At 41.9% G+C, this 22,537-nt stretch overlaps 2 protein-coding genes across 2 annotated transcripts; one reads left to right on the top strand and one right to left on the bottom strand.

The window, feature by feature from the left end:
• The first annotated feature begins 226 nt into the window (after nt 1–226).
• Nucleotides 227–2,659, top strand: LOC124218883 (uncharacterized). The gene is made up of 6 exons (XM_046625781.2): nt 227–493; nt 656–826; nt 904–1,107; nt 1,191–1,465; nt 2,002–2,161; nt 2,451–2,659. Exons 1-5 carry the CDS (start codon nt 310–312, stop codon nt 2,110–2,112), a joined length of 945 nt encoding a protein of 314 aa, XP_046481737.1. The 5' UTR covers nt 227–309; the 3' UTR covers nt 2,113–2,161; nt 2,451–2,659.
• Nucleotides 2,660–8,611: 5,952 nt separating this feature from the next.
• Nucleotides 8,612–9,463, bottom strand: LOC138191037 (uncharacterized). The gene has a single exon (XM_069136500.1). The coding sequence runs from the start codon at nt 9,461–9,463 to the stop codon at nt 8,612–8,614; it is 852 nt and encodes a 283-aa protein (XP_068992601.1).
• Nucleotides 9,464–22,537: the final 13,074 nt, after the last annotated feature.

The raw sequence follows: 22,537 nt of genomic DNA, 5'->3' as shown, positions 1-22,537 counted from the left end.
TTTCGCGCTGTGCTACAGACATGCCATCTAAGTTTATTTGTAAGTACCAGTATACATCTAAACAGTAAATATCGGTCCATGTGTAATTTCCAGAAGCCAAGAATCTTCAACTACAATTTTTTAACGAACAATTATTAAGGTAAATTTAACGTTTTCTTCATGATTATTAACATTTTATTTTGATAACACATAATAATTAATATTACAATTTTATACTCATCGATATTTTATGTTTTAACACATAGTTTAAAAGAAAAAGAAAAACTAACCTCACATTTAGTTTTATTAATAACTTAATTTTTTTTTAGGATGTATTTCGTTGCTTTTTGTGAGGATTGGTGTTCGACGGTAGCGAAAAGTTGGGTAGATGAAGATACAAAACTAATTAAACGGCCTCCTCAAAACGAAAATGCGACAACTGCTTGTAAAAGAAGAATAGACCCCAAGAGTAACTGGCTGCAGATAAAATATACAAGGCTGCTTGGACCATACAGTACACGAACTATTATTGTAGCAAATTAATGTTTATTATGAAAAATTAACTAAGCTATAATCGATGTCAGAAAAAATTGTGTAATATTTTAAGCTCGATTTTGAAAGCAAAATTTATTAATTCCCATATTTTTCATCTTAACTTGAAATTTGGTTCTTTTAGAAACCTTTGATACGGCAAGACAAGTAGAAATGGCTGCTGTTCATTTGGCAACAAGTGACGAAACTACCGTTCTGAATATTGATGACAAGGAAAATAATCCGTCAAAGCGTACGAGGCAACTACTGTTACGTTATCAAAAATCCGAGGAGTCGAGCGACGATAATGAAGAAGGTGTAGTATTTATTTAGTATATATATTTATAATAATAATTATAAATCAATTAAATCTTGATTGTTTAAAATTTTTAGAGAAAGATAATAACCAAAAAAATAAGAGCCTTCCTGAAAAGAATTTTGACTATAAGTCCAATAAAATCGTTGCCGATTCTGATGATTTGTTAGAAACTCAGCCCTTAGATTATAGTGATTTCTTCGACGGTGAAGAATACAATAATTTAAGAGAACACGAAACGAGCAATAAAAAGATATTGGTGACTAGTATTGAAACCGTTAGTAGGTATTTCACAAATCTCATTGATATAGCTGTTTAAAGTTCATCATGCTAAATTTAATAATTATTTTTCTCTTTTATATAGAATTACCCTTTGTTCTTGCTGAAGCTGATAAAAGTTCTCAAGCTCCACAACATATTTTTATTAAGAAAAATAATGGAAGTAATGACGATGCCAAGAACAATAATTCAACTCAACTAGACAATGCTTCCAAAGACAAGATGCCTAATGAGATCATACATCAGAAAAACAGTGAAAAAAAACAGTGGTTACTAACAATAATGCAACTCAGCCTGGTTCTGAGGGACAAAAACAAACTGCTGCCAACCAATTTGATGCGCCAGTTTGTCCCTGCTGTCGTAAGTGCGATTCAATTCTGATATTTTTCTGATAACAATATAGCATTAACTTTTTAATGTTTAGAATTCTAATAGTCTTTTGCTATCAATTAAAATTTTATGCAATTTCTTTTGTTTGGTTTTAAAAATAGTGATGTATCTTTTCTGTTAACAGCTGCATGTCGATCGAAGCTGGATCAAATGTTTCGAAAATTAGACACCATACTTATTTATGGTCCTAAATTCTAATGTAACTTCAAACTGTATACAAACGTCTTCAACCTCTGTTCTCAATGTTTTGCCTGAATTTACTCTGAAGAATACTGAATCATTGACGCAATTCAATCAAACCTTACTGAATAATAAAGAAGCACATGCACAATACGTAAGAACATTTAAGCTCAATTTTTTTGGTTGATTTATTTCTGGGTTTTCTTTTGTTTTACAGAAACTTTTTTTTAATTTTATTTTAATCCTGATAAATAGTTCAACCACATTTGTAATTCTTCATTAATCTCCTCCAATTAATGCAACATTGTGTCAAATTATTTTTTCAGACAAAACTTATTGAACTTAGAAAAGTAGCTGATGGAAAAAAACACGTCCGGGACGTATTAGCATTTATTTTAGATAATAACTTCAGTTGTAAACTGTCCTGGAGCGGTTAAAAAAAAACTATATCCCTGAAGGAGATGAATTTCGTGAACATTCTGACAAGTAAGATTATTATCTTCATTTATGCCTGATTCTAAATTATTTAAAATATTGTTTTAAACTTTTTATGAAATCATGATTTCTAATCTCAATTTCATCACAATTATGGGTGTAGAAGTTGTCGATAATTTAATGTAAATGATATGTATTCAGAAAATTTTATACCATTAGTTTGCACTAAACTTGTAGTAAATAATGTTTAGGACTACTTAGCGTCAAAAAATTTCTTTCTTAGTATTTTTCTTTTTTGAAAAAAATCGTATATTAAAATAATAATTTTTTATACTTTTAGGCACTATCATTAAGTGTAATCCACGGTGCATATTAGCAGAACTTAATGACGCAATAAAAAATTGGCTTCAACATGCCAGTGATCGGGTTAAGTATACGAATGAGAAACACCAAGCACTGAACAAAGAGTAACATAATGAAACTATTTAACTATTTTCTTCTTTCTTTTCTCTCAATTAAACAAATAATTTATTTCTTTTGCTTTATGTACTGTCCATAAATATATAAAAACTTGTTTTATTTTAATAAAATGATATTACTTCTATATAATACAATAACTATGTATGGTTTATATATAATATTTACCATTTTATTCATATCATTTTGTACTTATACTCAATTTCAATAAATATTCTTGTATTTAATAATGAAAAAAATTTTTTTTATACCTACAATAAAATATTCCAGTTCTGAAATAAGAAGTCTTAATGTAATCATATTTCAGACATCAAAAAAATGAATTGTTCAAGAGTTCATTATTGAGAACGCAGAAAAATGAATTCTCAGGGGAGCCATTTTTATGAATCATAAACATAAGTTCATAAAGAATTCTTATTTATGAAGTCAGTAAGAAGAATTCTTTGAGAGCTCTTTTTTAAGAAGTCTTAATTTATTCATAAAGCGGCGCATACGACGTCTTAGGAACTTCTAAAACAGTTCATTCTGATGATTATTCTGACGTCCAAGCCATAAAAAAGAACTGTTCCTACATTCTTCCAGAAGTCATATTGTAATCTGGGCTGTCTGTGGCCTTGATTCGATAGACAGAGATCTGTCTGAAAGGGGGCGTCCATTAATTACGTGAGGTAGTTTTGAGAATTTTTTGACCCCCCTTCCCCCCTTGGTGAGATATTGTAAGATTTTTCTCGACCCCCTCCCCCCCTGCACTAATCTCACGTGAGATTTTCCAAGATATCTATTTTGGGTATAAAAGCGTTGAATTTATTAAAAAAAAAAAAAAACACAATTTGCTTAATTATTTTTATTTAAGACTAGTATTGCATGAGAATATTGCTGTAATCTTAAATCACAGTGATAAAATTAGATAATAAATAATTAAACGAAAATTAATAAAATATTTATTCTAATTCAGTCCATGGAGACTCGTGCACGGTCTCAACAGTGACTATTGGAACCAACATATCCAAGTGATTTTCAATGAAATCATCTGCTCCTTCAACTTCGCTCTGATTTAGCCACTCTAAGCCGTTGTCGCTTGCACACAGAAGCTCATTTAAATGTATATATAATTCACATTAAGTTAGTGTACGATTTTTAAAATAACAGAAAATTTTAAAATACTGAACTATTGCGAAACAGAAATGAAAGAAAGAAAAAAAGGATTCAACCTACCTTATAAAGGAACGCTAGAGTATTTCGAGCCTTTCTCTCCGCCGCTTCTCTCAGAAGCTCGTTGATCTCATGTTGAACGTGCTGAACCAAATCTTCTTTCTTCGGAAAATTATGTTTTGCTGTGTTCCATAACTTTACCACCTGTTCCTGACAGCGCTTTTTCGTCTTTAAGACGTGTCTTTTGACGTGAGCATTATAATAATCTTGAAAACTCATTTTAAATTAATAAAAACGTCGGCTGAATTGTGTCAGATTTTGCCATATTTTATTCAAGACACGTTGTTTACTTTCATCTAGCTTTGGTTTAACTTAATTATAACGCAGTTTCACACCGTTTTCTGTTAGAAAAAATTTCGTGATATTTGCCAAGACCCCCCCTCTCCCCCAAGTGAGATGTAGTAAGATTCGGTTCGATCCCCTCCCCCCCCTAAACACCTCACGTAATTAATGGACGCCCCCAAAGAGGCTGGCCCTCAGGAGAATTCACCACGTCTTTCTGAGACGTTGCACGCGACTGTCTTAGCTCGTTAGTTTCAGTGTTCACTTTGTTTTCGTCAGATCGTCTGACTGAATCAACAAGATGGCCGTTAATGGCACTCGTGGTTATCGCTTCCTACATGCGAAATTTACGAGCCCGAACGCACGAGCATGTCTCCCACAAACGAGTACATGTCGCCGGAAAATTTTTGAGAACCCACCGAAACATAACAGTTCATTTTTTACCTACCTGTTATTCGGTTGTGTTGTTTTTTGCGTTCGATTTCTTTCTCTAACCTCCGCAGTCTCTTCGTTATTTCTTCTCCACCAGAATCTCTTTCCCCGCTTCGCTTTTTGTCTTTCCCCATTTCCGAAAAATCAAATAACAATTACACTTAATTAACGTATGTATGTATGTAATATTTATTGCTCCCCTTGGGGTTACAAGGACTTCCCTTTTCCTCTTCCTTTACAATATTTTTACATGTTTTCTTAACCTATTCTTACCCTATTCTTACTTCCTACCTTATCCTTACTTAATTTCTAATTGCCTGTGCCCTGTGCCGTTGCCTTGCCATTCCCTTACTTTCCCTCTTATCCTTTTCTTATTCTTTATCCTTATCTTTACTTAACCTTATCCTATTTTACCTTATTCTATTCCCTATTCGTCCTTATCCTAATCGACTTCCATTTCCCATTCATCTCTCACTCTTTCATTCTCTTGTACATCCCTGATCCTTTCCAGTTCTCTCATCCAGACTTCTCCCACCCCCTCCTCACCTAACATCTCCCTCACCACCTCCTGCCAGCTTTCCCCCCTTCTACCCCAGCCCACGCACCTTTCCCATACGTGCTCCCATGTTTCCTCCTCCCCCCCGCACATTCTACACCTTCTCTTTTCCTCTTCTTCCCAGTACCTTGCCTCCTTCATCTCGCTTCCTAATCTAAATCTTGCCACCCTTGTCCACCTGCTTTCCCCCCATCCCTTTCCCAGATACCCTGATATCCCTTCTCCTTTCACTAGCCTGTACCATCTGTTGTACCTCGATTCCCTTATTTTCTCCCACCTCTCTTTTCTCTGTTCTTCCCTCTCTCTCTCCTCTATTTCCCTAAACTCCATCTCGCCCCTCTCCCTTCTCGCGACTACCTCTCTACTCTCTGCTCCCCTTTCCGCAAAGAAACTTTCCCTTTCTCTTTCCCATCTCGATCCCTGCCTCCCAGCTTCCGCCTTTTCCCTTATCTCTTCCCAGCATCTCCTAGCTAACTCGCTACCTTCCCCTCTCTCCAGCTTCCTTTCAAAATTCCATGCCCTTCTCCCTGCCCTAATCTTTAGCTTCTCCCTCTGTAATTCCTCTCTTACTAAATATCCCGGTGTTCGCCCATCCACTCCTAATGTCCATCTCAAAAATCTATCCTGTACCGCCTCGACCGCCCTCCACTCTCTCCACCCCCATATCTCCGATGCATACTCTATTACCGTCCATACTAGCCTGTCAAATAACCAAATCCTTTTTTCCCAATCCCTCCCAAACCTTCTTTTCCCTATTCCCCATACCTGCCTCATTACTACCCCTGCCTTACGTACTCTCTCTTTCACCTGTGCTTCCTGTACCCCATTGCACTTTACTCTATACCCTAGATAGCTGAACTCTTTCACCTCCTCTATCTTTTTCCCTTTCCATCTCCAATCTATGTTTTTCCTTCTGCCGCCTCCTTTCCTGAATCTCATAATCCTTGATTTCCCTACATTTACCGTTAGCCTTTTCCTATCCATATACCTTTCTAACTTCCTAATCATTACCTCCATTTCCTCTTCACTTTCCGCTAGTAGCACTATATCATCCGCATAAGCTAACGTACATACCCTGCCGCCGGCCAACTCCACCCCCCAACCCTTCTCCCTCTCCCCATTTCCTCTTCTAAATCCGCCAGCAGCAGGTTGAACATATGCGGACTGAGCGGGCATCCCTGCCTTACCCCCCTCGCCGTCCAGAACGCCTCTCCTACCTTTCCCCCGCTCCTCACCCGACTCTTTGTTTTCCTGTAAATTTCCTCTATCCTTACCCTTAGCCCTTCCCTCACCCCTCTCCTTTCCATAGTCTCCCACAGCACCTTTCTGTTCACTGAATCGAACGCCGCTTTCAAGTCCACAAAGAACGCCACCATCTTTCCCTTGTCCTTTCCCACCTGTCTATTGATTAAATAATTAAGTACATATACATTGTCAATTGTACCGATGCCTTTTCTGAATCCCGTTTGATTTTGCGGTATCAAGCCCTTCTCCTCTACCTCTCTTTCTAACCTATCCGCTAATGCCATCGCATACACCTTACATAGAGTTGGCATTACCGTCACCCCCCTATACTCTTCTACCCTTTTCCCCTCCCCTGATTTACTATGCGCGCTATCAATCCCTCTCTTCAATCCTCTGGCCAGCCCTCCCCCACCCAAACTCTGTTACATGTTTTCCATATCCACTGCTCCATTTCTTCCCCCCCATACCTCCATACCTCGCTAACTATTCCATCCCTCCCTGGTCCCTTTCCATCCCTCAGCTTTCCGATCACCTTTTTAATCTCTTCCCTCTGCAGCTCCCCTTCCCCGTCGCCCTTCCTATTTGCCATCCCCCCGCCTTCTGTTACCTTGCTTTCCACTCCGCCTAATAATCCTATGAAATACTCCCCCCTCTCCTGATCGCCTATGTCCTCATTCACCCTCTTCCACTTCTTTTTTTCCCTGTTAACTATCTCCCATACCTTGCTTTCTGTCCTTGCTTCCGCTGCTTCTTTTATGAAACCCTCATTTTCTTTCTCTTTCCTCTCCTCGCATAGCCTATTATATTCCCTTCTTTCCTTTCTATACGCGTCCCCTTCCCTCTCCCCCTTTCTCCATTTCCCTAGACTCTGCCTAACTTCCGCTTTTTTTCGCCTACATTCCTCATCCCACTATCCCTTTTTCGCTTTCCTCCCCCTCCCCCCTACATCTAAGGCTCGTCTAAACTCCCTTATTCTTTTCTCTATCTCTTTGCCTACATCCGCTTCCCCTATCCCCTCCCATTTGACTTCTGTTCTAAACCTCATCCTACGCTCCTCTGTCCAGTCTCCTCTACTAGTTCCCCCTACTGTTTTTTCCTTCCTTGTCCTAGTCACTGCCCCCCTCATCGACACTATTACCGGGTGATGATCCGAGTCAACCCTATCCCCAATCTTTATCCTTTTGACCCTATCCCTTACCCCGCTGTCTCCTATAGCGTAGTCTATCACCGTCACCTCCGCCCCACCTACATACGTAAATTCTCCCTCCTCATCACCCTCTATGTTCCCGTTCATTATTGCCCATCCTGTCTCTTCCGAAAATTGCACCAGCTGCTTACCTTCCGAGTTTATTTTCCTGTCCTTTGATTTCCTACTCCTACTCTCCTCCTCTCCTTCCCCCCAACATCCTCCCCCCTCCTGCCCTGTCCTGGCATTAAAATCACCCCCCACTAGCACTTTTGCTCCTCCCTCTACCTCTTCTGCCCGCTCCTTCAATTCCCCTATCTTCTCTTCTAGATCCCCATTTACGTATATTCCTATTACTACCCATTTTCCCCCCCTACACTTATTTTCCTTATTATCATGCCCTCTTTTACCTCTTCCCTCCCTCCCTCCCCACTCACTATCTCCCTTCTTACCCCTGATAGCATTCCGCCTATTGCTCTCCCCTTCCTATTTTTTCTCACCGTATACTGCACTTCCCATTTATACCCTGCTGGCAACTTATTCCTAATCCTTTGCCACCCCTTCCTTTCTATTCATGTCTCCATCAGAAATATTACATTCCACTCCCCTAGCCCCCTCCAGAAATCTTCATCCTTTCTCGCGAGCCTCGCCACATTCCAGAAAACTACTTTCCACCCCTCCCTTTCCGTCTCGCCTACTCCCCTCTCTCTCTCCTCTTTCTCTCCCTCCCCCCTGCCTCTGCCCCCCCCCCCCACTACCCATTACACCGACTGCCTTTCCCTACGTACCCCTTCCTGTGCTTCTATACTTCCCTCTTGTCTTTCCTCGCTTGCTGTCCTTTCCCTATCGCTTTCCCCTACTTTTTCCCTCCCCTCCCTTTGCCCCTCTTCCCTCTCTCTCCCCGCACCGTCCCTAAGCACCTCTCCTATCTCATCCCACTTCCACATTCTCCCTTCCATCCAGATCTTTGCATACCCTATACTTACTCTGTTTCCCCTTCTCTCCTCGATAGCTGCTATCTCCCCCAACTTCCATTTCATTCTCCTCTCTGCCCAGGTGAGATCCTCCTCTATTCTCTCCTCCCTCCCTTTGAGGAGGCTTTTTCTTCCCATTACCTGACTCTTTTGCTCCCTATTCCTAGCCTTGCTATCCATATCCCCTTTTCTGCCCCCTTTTTCGCGCTTACCTCCCACATATCCTTTACCTCGACCTCTACCCCTATCACCTGCATAATCTTTTTCAACCCTTCCTTTTCTCTTCCCTTCTCTATTTTCGCCCCTCTGAATACTATATTTCCCCTTCTTTCTTCCCTTTCTTTCCTCTCTATGGCCCACTCCATCTCTTTTAACCTATCTACTGTTACCTGCGCCACTTCCGCATTCCCCTGTCCCTGCCTCTCCCCACAGCCCTCTGCACTCTTCTTTTCTAATTCTACCAGCCTCTCCTTTACCCTTTCCATCTCCCCCCCTCTCCGCTCGTCCACCTCTTCTAGTCTCTTACCTAGGTCCCTCATCATTTCCTTCATCTCCCTCCTCTCTACTTCCCACTGCTCTTTCCTTCTAGTCATTTTCCCTTCAATCTTTTCCATTTCTTCCCTGATCCCCCTTCCCTGCCCTTTGACCTCCTCTAGACCTATCTTCAACTCTTCCCTAATCAGCCTTAGCATATCCTGTATACTCCCTCCCTCTGCCTTCCCTTCCTCACCTGTCTTGCCCTCCGGCGACCGGTGCACTTTCCTGCTTTTTCCAAATACTCTTTCTCTTTCCTGTATCTCATCTGCATCCTCCTCCCCTTTTTCCCCTTCCTCCTCCCGCTTTCTCTTCCATAAATCTAGCACCGTCGTCGCCGATCCCAGGCTATGCCTCCTATCCCTCCCTAACGCTGCTACTGCACCCGGTCTACCTTTCTTTTTCTCCTCTTCTTCTCTTTTCGCCCCTTCTTTTTGGCCACCCTCGTTGCTCATACTCTTTCTCTCCGCCACCGCTCCCTACCTTATCTACCTGCCGTCTACCTGTCTCTGCTCTATCCCCCTTCTTACTCCCTAGATGTCACCGCCTATTTTTGTCTTATCCTTCCCGTTGCCGTCCGCCGGCTCTTTCTGCCTAACCTCAAAACTCTCCCCCTTTTTTCTTTTTCAACTGTCCTTCCCTTCTATTCCTGCCTCCCTATTCCCTTCACCCGTCCACCCGTCTATGTATTCCCCGCTCCTTCTCTGCCCTATTTCCTTTCCTCCTCACCTTTGCTATCCTGCTAAATTCTCGCCTCTCCACTCACACTCTTTCTCACACCTGCCACTCACATCCAAAACGGAAACGGAAGTCACACTTAATTAACGTATTTTCTGGTTAAAAGTACAAAAACACCCGTGAATCACGAATTTACCACACAAAACTCTCTTCAACTGTGACTCTCGCTGGCACAAAGAACATTATGAAGATGAGTCAGCGGGGACAGGCCGGGCGGCGTGATTTTTATTATACTCTCTGGAATGTGGCTCACCCTGGCGGGAAGTAGCGGTACTACATTGTAATCTCGAAGAACGAGACTCGTAATATAATAACAGGTAAAAGGTAGATCAATTATACCTTACCATTATTTCTTCGTGCTTCTACTTCTGTCATACCTCAGCCATACTTCCGCCATACTTTAACTATACCTCAGCCTGTCGTGCCTCGCACATACTTCTGTCATGTGGATAGGAATAATATGATTTTTGTACCGAAGTAGAGAGCAATGCTTGCGTTTCATTCTGACCAAATGCGAGTCATTTCGCTCTTATGCATCACGTATCAATTTGTTCGACAACTAACGAATCCTGAAATGCAACCGCATATTTTCGCCGAAAATGATTTCGATTCTTAGTTTACTGTCCCCGGCTTGATCATTGCGCGAAAATAACCCTGGGTCGTGGCAATCTTGCGCTCGTTGTTACTGCTAGAATCACAGAAAAGTTGGTCACCCGTGTGTCTTGTTGCCGCGGAAATATTCGACGTACGAAAGTAAATACATGGTGTCAAAGTTAATCAATTTTCTTGCTTCGTTCTCCAGAACATGAATAAATTGATTGTGGTGTAAAATAAGAGTGAAATGCCTTCGACAATAAGGCTTCACTTTGAACAGAATCGCATCTTCGTACGGCATCACAGCTAGGTTACCCGGTAATAAATTCAAACGAGCCCATTGCATTCTGCAAAATCTTCTACGTTTCGAACTTAAGCTACCTCCATAGCCAAGAAAACTTATCCCGTATATTTTTACATAAGATATTAGATGGGAATAAAGAATCCCATTGTGAGGCGTGTAACACGTTTGACATTTCGAAAATTTTAGAATCTTTGATAGACTCGTTCAAACTGTGCGAACATAAGGACCTCAAGCCTTCCGAAGCTAAAAAATACTAAAGAATTGCAATTTTTGAGCTACATCATCATGTCGTCGGCAAACGGTAATAACGGAATCTTGATCAGCCGGATCGGCCACGCGCGAACGTCCGCTAACCTCCGAGCTGAACCTCATGTTATGCTGTTTTCGTGTTGATTATCATTTATATTTTTAAATGCGGACGTTTTTGTCACGCTTGTCTCAATGCAGATATTTTCAAACTACTAATCTTGCTGCTCGCCTAGCTGCAAACAGAGAAAGTCAGTCCGACGAAACCCATTGCGCAGAATCGTCAATGACATATCGTGTACCGCTACCTGGACTCTGGTGGAGTTGGCGCTGGTCGATTTTGCCAGATATTTCAATTCCACCTGTTCCGCCAGTAAGTACTGAATTTTCGACAAAAATTTCGAATTTTAGATTTATTTCTAAGTGATGGGTTTTACCGATCCTGAAAAATTTTTGATATGCGCACTTAGGATTTTGCGTATTTTCCGAAAAAAAATTCAACCATACTTTTAGTCCCAAAATCGAAAATATTTTTTCACACGCAAAAACGGTCAATCTCAAAAAACGTCGACCTTGCCATCGGGGATATCGTCGCATTTTCTTCAAAAATCATGCAAAAAGTTTCTCAAAATATCATAGGGCTAGATTATGGAGGGGGAAGTCAGCTTGTTACAGGGATGGTCACCGTGCATATCATTTTAATTCAATATTGTAGTATATCATTTAAAGATATCGCCTCTGCCGCCGCCGCTGTGTCAAGAATCCAGCCCAAACTCAGCCGGAGTTCGGAGGTCCCGAACCTACCCGAACTCAGCCGAAGTTACCCAAATTTGCCCGAATGTATCCGGCAATAGCCGAACCCAACCTTTTTTCTTCATTTTCATGTTTCTTATTCTCAGCGATGAAAAGAAATCTTTAAAAGACATCCAATTGTTGGTGGATAGTGTCAGATTTCTACTGACTAAAACCCTCCTCCGCTCTACACCCAGGACTGAAAGGAACCGCTTTCGCATCACTTCACTCACTCCCTGTGACCGGCCAGCTGTAACGGCCCTGCTCGCCGCTCGTCAGCGTGGCATTGGCCATCTCAACCAGACAGTCACGCCTCCGTAGCCCTTTTTGGAACTACCTTTCGTGTCCACCGTGTCCCTTGAGTACACTGCTCGTCATCGGGGCGTCGTTGCACAAGTGTCCAGTTCGCTTCTCACCAGCATACACGACACTACTTCACGCACACACACTATTCCACTCAACATGTTCGGTTCAATCTTGTCTTCATGCTTCGCGTTGCTTAGGGTTGGTGCCTTTGCATTGAGTATCTGCTACACCCTCTCCGCTTGCCTACTCTGACACCATTTTTTATGCCTGCTCCTTCACACTCTACGCCACTTCACGCTACTACTTACACTACGACCCACCACCGTTACGTTTCAGTCCGTTGTGCCTGCGCGGCGGTCCCGAAACAGCATTCTGCTCGCCGTCCTGGTATCTGTCCTGTATCTGTATCTGTTTGTTGGTGGCGTGGAGTTCGCACGGGCCCTTCAAACAACTGGCGCAGCCTCGCCAGTCTTCCGATCGTGCAGGTCACCCCCTCGGCTATCGTTGTTCTGTAGTGCGGGAATAGCCTGTCGTGCTCCGCTGTTCCCACCCACTTACATGCCGAGGTGAAGACCACTCCGTCTACCACCGCTACGTCGCGTCCGGGGGGCTGTATGCTCAGCGGGTTAGTGAAATTAACTAGGCGCTGCTGCCTCCCGTCTCGTCGGTTTAGGTACAGTATGGCTCTGTTACCACCGAGGTAGTTAACATCGCCATACGTCATGCGCACCGTCCACGGTATAAAAATAAGAGATAGCCCGACTGCCCCATACTCCCTGTGCTGTGAGGATGAGGTAAACAATAATGGCGGCGATCTAGCAGTCAATATTAACGAAAGTTTGACGTTTGCATGTGGAAAATCAAATCTGCTGCTGAAGATTAAATGGGTACATTAATATTTGACAAAAGCAGATAATTGTATGATGAATGTATGTGACTATACCGACAATATATTAGTGAAAATGAAATGCATGATGAATCGAAAGACCAAAAATTAAATACAATTTCATTGGTACGCTTTCTTGATAAAAATGAAACGGTAATCACACTAAATCAATCATGCAAAGGATGCACAATAATAAATGTGTGGGGTCATAATAAGGTAATTACGCATTGTATACCGGGACAATCTCTTGAAACTATACATACAATGTGCATGCGCGAGTTATATCGGCTCCTCGGGCAGGCTGGCCACTTCGAGTTTCAGCTGTAGAACTCTGTTTCTGGCGGCGATATAGTTCATACGAATTTTTGAGGTTAGAATCTCAAACAGTCGAGGTAGTGAATCGGAAAGTTGATGCTTATGCTCGTTGAAAATTGGCTTAATTCGACTGAAATGATAAATCTGTTTAAATGTTGGGTGCTTGGAAGAAACGCAGCAGGTAGGTCGGAACACTTTATTTGATCACTTTTATTATTTCGTACATTAGAAATAACAATGAAATTTCTTTCTATCAACAGGTGATACAGCCAAAATAATTACATCTCTAATATTCACTGTTATCTGCCTATTAAATTCATCACACGTACAAAGATCATCGCCACTATCAAGCAACTAAGCAACTTTCTCACTCTCTTGTGATTTCAGGCGGTAATATTGAATTTTATCACTTTTGAAAATGAGACGTTAAACCGAGCGTTCAAGAAATTTTAATATCTCACTATCTGTAATACAACTGTGAATCTTTTTTTTCTTGAAAATAGTTCAACAAAATTTACAAATAGTTGATAGTCAATGTATTTTTTCTGATCAATAAATTACTGCTATTACTATTAAAAATTTTCCAATGATTATCAGAGTTCATTTCGCAAATTTTCAATGATGTTCGATTAAATTAATGAAGGGAACCTAATACTCAAATTGAAAATTCAAGTGATATCAGATTTATTAAAATAATTTCTGTATTTCAGGTTAGTGCGGTTCGAAACAAAGAAAATCTAATCGGAAGCGTAGAACTCAAGAACGTAGATCACATCCTGTGACACAAGTTGAAAATCAACTTTCTCAAAATGCGCCTCAACGTCACAATGAGCTTCAAGGACAATCATGTTTTAAAGTAATGTCGGAACATTATTACGAGGATATTGAGTTATCGGATTCAAGATTGTGTCCCTTGTTCCATCAAAATGAATGAATATCTAATTTTCAACGAAGTTCATGAAGATTTTTTTCCAAATAATGTAATCCGATACAATATCTTGTTCATAGTCCTCCGAACATCACCTTGCAACAAGGATATTTGGAAAGAGTCCTTTTGTTGTAGAAACCATTATAAAATTCCTGGTTTTCAATTCGTGCTACTGAATAACTTCTGCGTTTCAGGTTCCATTTCCAATCTCAAAATTAGATTTTTTTTGCTCCAGACAACGCTAACACGCAATGCAGAAATAATTGCGGTAAATGGAGATTCACAAGCCTTCAGTTTTAGCGTAGGACCCTATAAAGAGTGTAAAATTGAATTTGGTTTCAAGTTATCGTGCAACTAGCTAGCCACATGACACCGTCTACTAAGATTAAATTCATAAACATTTTTAATTGAAGTTATTTAACAATTCTAGATTTAGATTAATTTAGTTTGCCTAGCAAAATTCAACCCTACAATCTAATTGAGGACTTGAAAAACTATTCATCTGAATTTAATGCCGAATAGAGTAAAAGTAAGCTTCAAAATAAGATACCAAATTAAATGGCATAAAGTTTGAAAAATAATGCTGGTCAATAATAATGCTTGAATTACAATGGTGCACAGAATGATTCCTCGGTAGAATGAATTGGCAGCAACGGTTAAGTAACAAACTTATCGCCATTGACTAGATCAAAGTAAAATCATGGGATCTTCAGCCATTATGATCTGTAGTATATCCCGCTCTTCAATTTTGCCTCAACTGATGTTAGGAAGGTGGCGATGGCCTGATGAAATTCACTCAGGCACCTGGTGTCTGACGGAACAACCTGGTTCGATGGTTAATTATATTTACTTTATTTATATTACTTTAATTATATTTATTTAATTATATTTAGATTGCACCGTTCGAGACACCAGGATCCTTGTCACCTAAACGTTTTGATCATCAGGTAAGGCATAATTTTCCTCGTGTTAATCAAAGTTCAAACTTCGAGCCTGCTGAAAAAAAAATGAAATTTATCATTGAAACCATGTTAAAATATTGTAATAGTCAAAGATCACATAATTAGAAATTTACTTGCATGCTTCCATGCCTGACAAATTCAGTCCCGCTTTGACAATGAATTATTTCGTACCTGTAAATATTAGAAGCTATTATTATCAGACCGGATCTTTTGGTATTTTTGGATACAACTAATTTCCAATAAAATGCACAAAACATAAATCCTTAATGAGACGCATTGCCACCAGACATCACCTGGCTCAATGCTCGAAAATCACAATCGCAACTCACGGATCGTTAGATATCGCTTTTTTTCTCTTTGTATTCTGGGATATCTGGTGAACCCTCTTTGTTAACGGAACATTGATTGTTGTAAAATGGAGCTGTAGAAACTTTGTCAACTAATCAATGATGTCTGCGAGGGTTGTTGTGAGTATCGCATCGGGTACAGTTGCTGTTGATCGCCACTATTTGTCCTCCTAAGCTTCGTGTTTAAGATGAATAATTTTTTTATTTCTTGTTACTCATTTCTTTCATTTATTTCATGTTCATCGGCACTAATTACTGACTTCTGGAGCACTGCACCATAACGAATCTACTTTGGAAATATCTTCTACTGGGTCTCAACCTTTCATTTATTTTTAATTTTATGTAAATAAAGAATCTGTTTACAATAAACATTGTTTTTACTTACCTACCTCTGTTTGTCCAGACGTCCACTTGTTAATGACATTTCACATTGAATTTCAGATTTCTTCTTTCAATAAATAACACCCAGTTTTTGTATCATTTGATATTTGCTTTTCCGTTAAATTCTTTACTGCGTCGGTTGAATATCTTCCGATATCGACCACGATATTGCTGAACGATAATATTCTTCTTAGACAATTCACGCTACGTAAAAATAAACAGCAGCATAACTTTAATCAACGGCTTTACACGCGAGAGATTTACAGCTTTTGTCACATTTTGTGTACGTTGGCGCTCTGCTCAGCAGACGAAAACATCGCCGAGGGGCGATTTCACCGACCAATGAGATTGAATTATTTGGCGCATTCGCATTGTATTATAGTTTCAAGAGATTGTCCCGGTTTAATATTATCATTATATTAAAATATTTCAAAAATTTAATGTGACTTTTTTACGTAAAGTATAGTTTGGCTTGCTTCTCTTTTACCTTACTAGTCTTTACCATTTCCCGACTTTTTGGTTTTAGTTGATTGACGCATTCTCGTGACTGTATAGTAATGTAAACAGTATGCAATGAATTCTTCCTTATACAAATCACATGGAAACGAGAACTTACAACTTATTAGAGTATCGTCAACTGTCACCTGATATATATTAGGTACGCCATTGTTGAAGTGATTTTCGCAAATGAAATAATTGAATTCAAGATCGACGCCAAATTTTTTCAGAGCACTGGACCACTTTTGAAATATAATAGTATCCTTGGGAGCATGAAACAAAGAGTTTTTTTCGTCAGCTCCTAGACATACGCTCCGACAATCAGGCAAACAACAATTCACCATTTTCTCGTCCTTTGAGTAAACGACAGAGACCCAAACGTCGATCCCGGATTGCCTGTCAACTTTCGTAAATACTGTGTGGTTCAATCGCCACCATTATTATTTACCTCATCCGCATCGACGCATGAGGCCCCTAGCGGATTCCCACCGTACTAAGACAAAACAATCACCGCTATCGAGGGCCAGTTGGACCATCTCTTATTTTTACACCGTTGCATCGTCGCTCCGCTGTTTCCGGGTCGGGCGGCAGCGACTGTGCGGGAGGACCCTCTCCCCCGTTGAGTTTTGGCATGCTCCTTAGCTAATCTGAGGGTCGTGTCGAACTCCCGGGAGATGTCGCCCTTCAACGGTTCGCCCGGCTCCATGTCATGAAGTTATCCCGTCTTTACAAAGCGGATCTTGTGCTTGTATTTCAGGCTGCACTTATGTTTGCATGCAGCCGCCCTGCTTTCTTGGCTCCGTGCGGGCACTGCTCGGCTTTCACCTCTCTTCTGCCTTTCGGCCTTCTCCTTGGTTGGCAGGACTCGTCCTACGTATCTGGTGGCCGCCTCCCACTGCTCTGGCTTCTCCAGCATCGCCTTGACTATTTCGTCGATGCTTTCAGCTCGGCCGGTGATGCTCCACATCTCTTCTCTCGGTTCTTTCCAGGCTGGGCAGTGGAACCAGGTATGACCCGCGTCGTCTCTGGGGGCGTCGCGGTGATGCTACTTCGGCGTCACCTCCCTGCCTATGTGGTGTAGACACGCCCCGAAGCAGGTGTGGCCCGTGAGCCCCTGGGTGAGGTGGAACTCCGTTTGTCCAAACCTCTTGTCCACCTAAGGTACGACGGATCGTATGGCCTCCCTGGTCCATGCCCCCTTCTCGCCACTGCGCCACTCCTCGTTCCGATGTCGCATCGTGTTCTCCCTCTCCTCGCGCCTGAGCTTTACTCTGGCTGCCCTACCCTGGTCACCCACCGCGGCTTCTGCCGCAGCGACCCTTTTGCGCTCGGCTGCCATCGGGTGCAGTGTGATCAGACCCGCTAGGACCATTGCCGCCGGGGATGACACTGTTCTGTATCTCGAGTTGACCCTAAGTGCGCAAGCCCTCGCCACGCTGTCTACTCTCTTTTGGTTCCCAGCGATGCTCAGAAAGTCCGCCTAGATCGGGGCTCCGTACAGCATGACCGAGGAGGACACTCCGGTTAGAAGTTTCCTTCTGCTGTGGGCGGGCCCCCGATGTTCGGCGCTGTAACCATCGTCGTAGCCTTCGTTGCGGCTCTCTCCACATGCTCTGCGAAGTTTAGCTTCGCGTCGACGGTCACCCCGAGGTATTTTGCGCTTTTGCCTGGCCTGATCGCGTGTCCCTTCACTATGATGGGATTTACAGTCAGGGTGCGCCTCCTCGTCAGCAAGACGACCTCTGTTTTTTTCTCTGCCAGGTCCAGTGCCCTCTCCTTGAGTAAGGCCCAGATGCTTCTAACGGCCTTGTTCGTCTTCATATCCAGCACTTCCGCGGTCCTCGCCGTCACCAGGAGCGCGACGTCGTCCTCGAAGCCGATGGTGGTGACCTCCTCGGGCATTTTCATCCGGAGTAGGCCGTCGTAGGCAATGTTCCACAGGAGCGGCCCGAGGACCGATCCCTGTGGGGCCCCCGCCGTCAGCCGGCGTGTTCTTTTTCCCTCTCTGGTGTGGTACATGAGTAGTCTGTTTTCCAGGTAACTCGCGAACATGCCCAGGAGGTACGCCGGCATACCCTGTCTTCTTCGCATCGTTCCAAGGATAGTGTCACACCCCACCGCGTTGAAGGCGTTTTGACGTCTCAAAGCGTCAACAAGCAGGCGGTAGCGAAGCGTCTTTTCCGCGCGTCTGCATCCGTGGCGATGCTTAGAATCTCTTCGATTGCCTGGTTAGTGGACCTTCCCTTTTGGAAGCCGTACTGCCTGCTGGCAAGCCCCCCGGATCCCTGCAGGGCTGCTTCGAGCCTGGCGTGAATCATTCTTTCCCAGCAGTTTCCCGGTTGTGTCTATCAGACTGATAGGCCGGTACTTCTGCTCCTCTCCTTCCTTCGGCAAACCCTTAGGCAGCAGGATCAGCTGTTGTCTCTTCCACCTTTCGTGGAAGCGGCAGGTTTGGAGGCACTCGTTGTACGTTCTCAGGGGCATCTCCGAGCTACTCTCGACCGCCACGGTAAGGGCTTCGTTCGGTATTCCATCCGGTCCTGGGACCTTTCCTTTGCCCAGTTTCCTTGCAGCCCCCCACAGTTCGGCTTCCGTAAACGGCTCCGGGAGGTTGGTGGTCTTGTAGTCACCATCGTCTCTTGCCTCCCCGCGGTTTGGAAAGAGCTCCTCCAGAGCCCTTTCCACCGTATCAGGATCGTCCGGCTGCCTTAGCCCTCCCAGTTTCCTGGTGACTATCCTGTACGGCAGCCCCCAGGGATCCGCGTCGATCGTTCCGAGAAGGTCCTCCCAGCATCTCGCCTTGCTTGCCTTTATTTCGCGCCTCAGGCTCTTTCTGGCCGATCTGTACGCGCTCAGGCTAGCCTCAGGGTTACCCGACCTAACCTACCCACACACACAACCCCAAACCTACCTATACTTCGCCGAAGTTACTCGAACTTGTCCGAATCTGTCTGGAAATACCCGAACGTAACCTTACCAAACCATATATGAAAACGGGGGTTGGTGCGCGAAGCGCGCAGGGGATGATACATCCCCCCAGTATATATATATATATATATATATATATATATATATATACAGGGTGACCACGATAAGGTGGCCACCCCCCTCCAAAATCTAGCCGTGTGATAATTTGAGAAATTTTTTGCATAATTTTTAAAGGATTTGCGACGATCTCTCCGATAGTGAAGTCAAAATTTTTTTAGAAACAACCGTTTTTGCTCGCGAAAAAAAAATTTTCGATTTCGAGACCAAAAATAGGGTTTAATTTTTTTTTCTGAAAATACGCAAAATCCTGAGGGCGGATATCAAAAATTTTCCGGGATTCGTCAAACCAATCACTCAGAAATAAATCTCAAAATTCGAACTTTTTGTCGAAAGTTCGGTACTAACTGGCGGAACAGGTGGAATTGAAATATCTGGCAAAATCGACCAGCGCCAACTTCACCCGAGTCCAGGTAGCGGTATACGATATGTCATTGACGATTCTGCGCGATGAGTTTCGTTGGACTGGCTTTCTCTGTTTGCAGCTAGGCGAGCAGCAAGATTAGTAGTTTGAAAATATCTGCATTGAGAGAAGCGTGACAAAAACGTCTGCATTTAAAATTATCAATGATAATTACACGAAAGCAGCATAACGGGAGGTTAACAAGCATTTTGTTATCATCGGTTGCCAGTGACAACCGTTGTAGCACGGAGGTTAGCGAACGCTCGCGCGTGGCCGATCCGGCCGATCAAGATCCCGCTATTACCGTTTGCCGACGCGGCGACGTCGAGATGATGTAGCGCAAAAATTGAAATTCTTTCGAAAATGATCATCGAATCATCCCGATTCCGTCAAAGTGCAGCATTATTGACAAAGGCTTATCACTCTTATTTTACACAAAAATGATTTGAAGAAACGAACAGAATCCACCCGAATTTTGACAGTGTATTGCTTGTTCGTCGCAAAATTCTAGGTCAGTTTATTTATATTCTGGAGAACGATGCGCGAAAATTGGTTAATTCTGACACCGTGTATTTACTTTCGTACGTCGAATATTTCCGCGGCAACAAAGCACATGGGTGGCCGACTTTTCTGTGATTCTAGTAGTAACAATGAGCGCAATATTGCCACGACCCAGCGTTATTTTCACGCAATGATCAAACCGGGGACAGTAAACCACGGTTCGAAATTATTTTCGATGAAAATATGCCGTTGCATTCTGGAATTTCGTTAATTGTCCGACAAATTGATACGTAATGCGTAAGAACGAAATGACTCGCATTTGTTTAGAACGAAACCCTTCCATTGCTCTTTACTTCAATACGAAAATCGTACTATTCTTATCCAGATGACATAAGTATGTACGAAGCACGACAGGCTGAGGTATCGTTAAAGTACGGCGAAAGTATGGCCGATGTTATGACAGAAGTAGAAGCATGAAGGAATAATCGTCAGGTTATGATTCATCTACCTTTTACCTGTGATTTTTCCATTTCGTGGGCGACAAAGACAGTATTTTTTCGTAAATGCGATCGCTACGCTTCACTTTCCATTTCAATTCAATGACAGTTCGTCAATGACAATAATTAGCAAACTAATATTGAGTTTGTAAACCGATGCAGAGATTTGATACTTAATTCTATACAATTCCTTACAGATATGGTAATACAAATGTTTGATTGGTTTTTACATGTGCAATGAAATATTTTGTTTCATTCAAAATATGTACAATGCGTAAATTCGGGAATCCGTTATTTTTTCGGATCGCGCATAGTATTGCACAACAGAATTATGCACCTTCGATACTCCTCTTATGTTAATCCGTCCTCCTCGCTGAAAATTTTTTCAACGAATGCTGAAATTTACAGGGACGCGGGCATAATATTTGCAATGTTGCCCGCTACATTTCATACATTGAATAATGCGTAATTACTTTTCACTGCGTAATAAATATTCTCCGGCATTGCTTCGTGTTTGCCTTTCCCGGTTGGACTCATCTCTGTCAAACTATCGTTGTCTAAGATAATTTTGAAGAGTGCTCGGTTCGTTTCTTTCCGACTCTTGTACATAATCTCTGTGACGGCGGCCATTTGCACATAGTCAACCCACACGTCGTACCCTATGCTTAACCGTACTTGATGACAATTTAAAAATGATAATTATCTTATCAAAATTAGTGACCATTTAGTGTAAAAGTATTACCAACAGATCGTTTTCCGCTACTCGGTGCTGTTACTTTCAGGACAATTTGAAAAGTGTTCCATGAATTCGTTTGATTAACGCATTTATTCGTTTCTTTGTTTTAATTGCGACTGTAGTCGCAGTTTCATAATGTAGCTACACAACATTTTGTTGGAGACATTGAATTGATGCATTATTTACTGAAAATTTAATGCATTATGAAACGGACGCAGCATTATTGTAAATGGTGTATTTTTTCACAGATCACGAGTGCACCACCTCGACATACAAGTTTGAATTTCTGAATCGACGTGATCTGAGATACTGTATTCGTGCGTGTACATATAATTATTTTTAATTATTTAATTTATTTATTTATTTATTGATTCATTCATTCATTCATTGATTTAATTATTCATTGATTCATTCATTTATTTATTCATTGATTCATTCATTGATTCATTCATTGATTCATTCATTTATTTATTCATTCATTTACTTATTTATTTATTTTTTTTTTTTTTTTTTTTTTTCTTTGCGTATGGCCAAATCGGTGGGGAAATCCTTTATGGACCGCCCTAGGTAGGGTACCGTCACTCCCAGGAGTGTGGGACTCGCCTTACAGAATACCCACTAAAACCACCACCAAAAACCGTTCCTTGCTGTCGTCCACACCCCACGGAACTGTCGTCGTACCTGTTTTTGAGAATCAAATATCACGATTAGAACAATACGAGGCAAATATTTTGATAAAATTAAATCTAACAAACGGATGTGAACTAGACTTTTCACCATTTTCGTGACACCATTCTCGCGTTACAGAAACGCTGAAACTCAGGTTTATTTGCAATAAGATTCATTAGAGTTCAGTAGTATTCAATACGAGCCTGTAGTAAAAAGAAACTTGTCTTGTATTTCATTTCTGGTCTCGTTCTGTGTTATCGTCCGCCAAAAGCCATTCCTAGCTGTCGTCCACACCACACGGAATTGTCGTCGCATCTGTTTTTGAGAATCAAATATGAGGATTAGAAAAATACGAGGCACATATTTTGATAAAATTTGATT

The sequence above is a fragment of the Neodiprion pinetum genome, chromosome 5 (assembly GCF_021155775.2).
Source record: "Neodiprion pinetum isolate iyNeoPine1 chromosome 5, iyNeoPine1.2, whole genome shotgun sequence".
NCBI lineage: Eukaryota > Metazoa > Arthropoda > Insecta > Hymenoptera > Diprionidae > Neodiprion > Neodiprion pinetum.
The sequence above is the reverse complement of the archived record's forward strand: the minus strand, read 5'-3'. Positions and strand labels throughout refer to the sequence as shown.

Bases quoted from the DNA above. Each gene is read 5' to 3' on its own strand.
- LOC124218883 (XM_046625781.2), top strand. From the start codon at position 310: ATGTATTTCGTTGCTTTTTGTGAGGATTGGTGTTCGACGGTAGCGAAA. The intron at 494-655 runs GTACACGAACTA...TGGTTCTTTTAG, and splicing joins AAGGCTGCTTGGACCATACA to AAACCTTTGATACGGCAAGA. The intron at 1,466-2,001 runs GTAAGTGCGATT...TTATTTTTTCAG, and splicing joins GCCAGTTTGTCCCTGCTGTC to ACAAAACTTATTGAACTTAG.
- LOC138191037 (XM_069136500.1), bottom strand. From the start codon at position 9,463: ATGAGCAACGAGGGTGGCCAAAAAGAAGGGGCGAAAAGAGAAGAAGAG.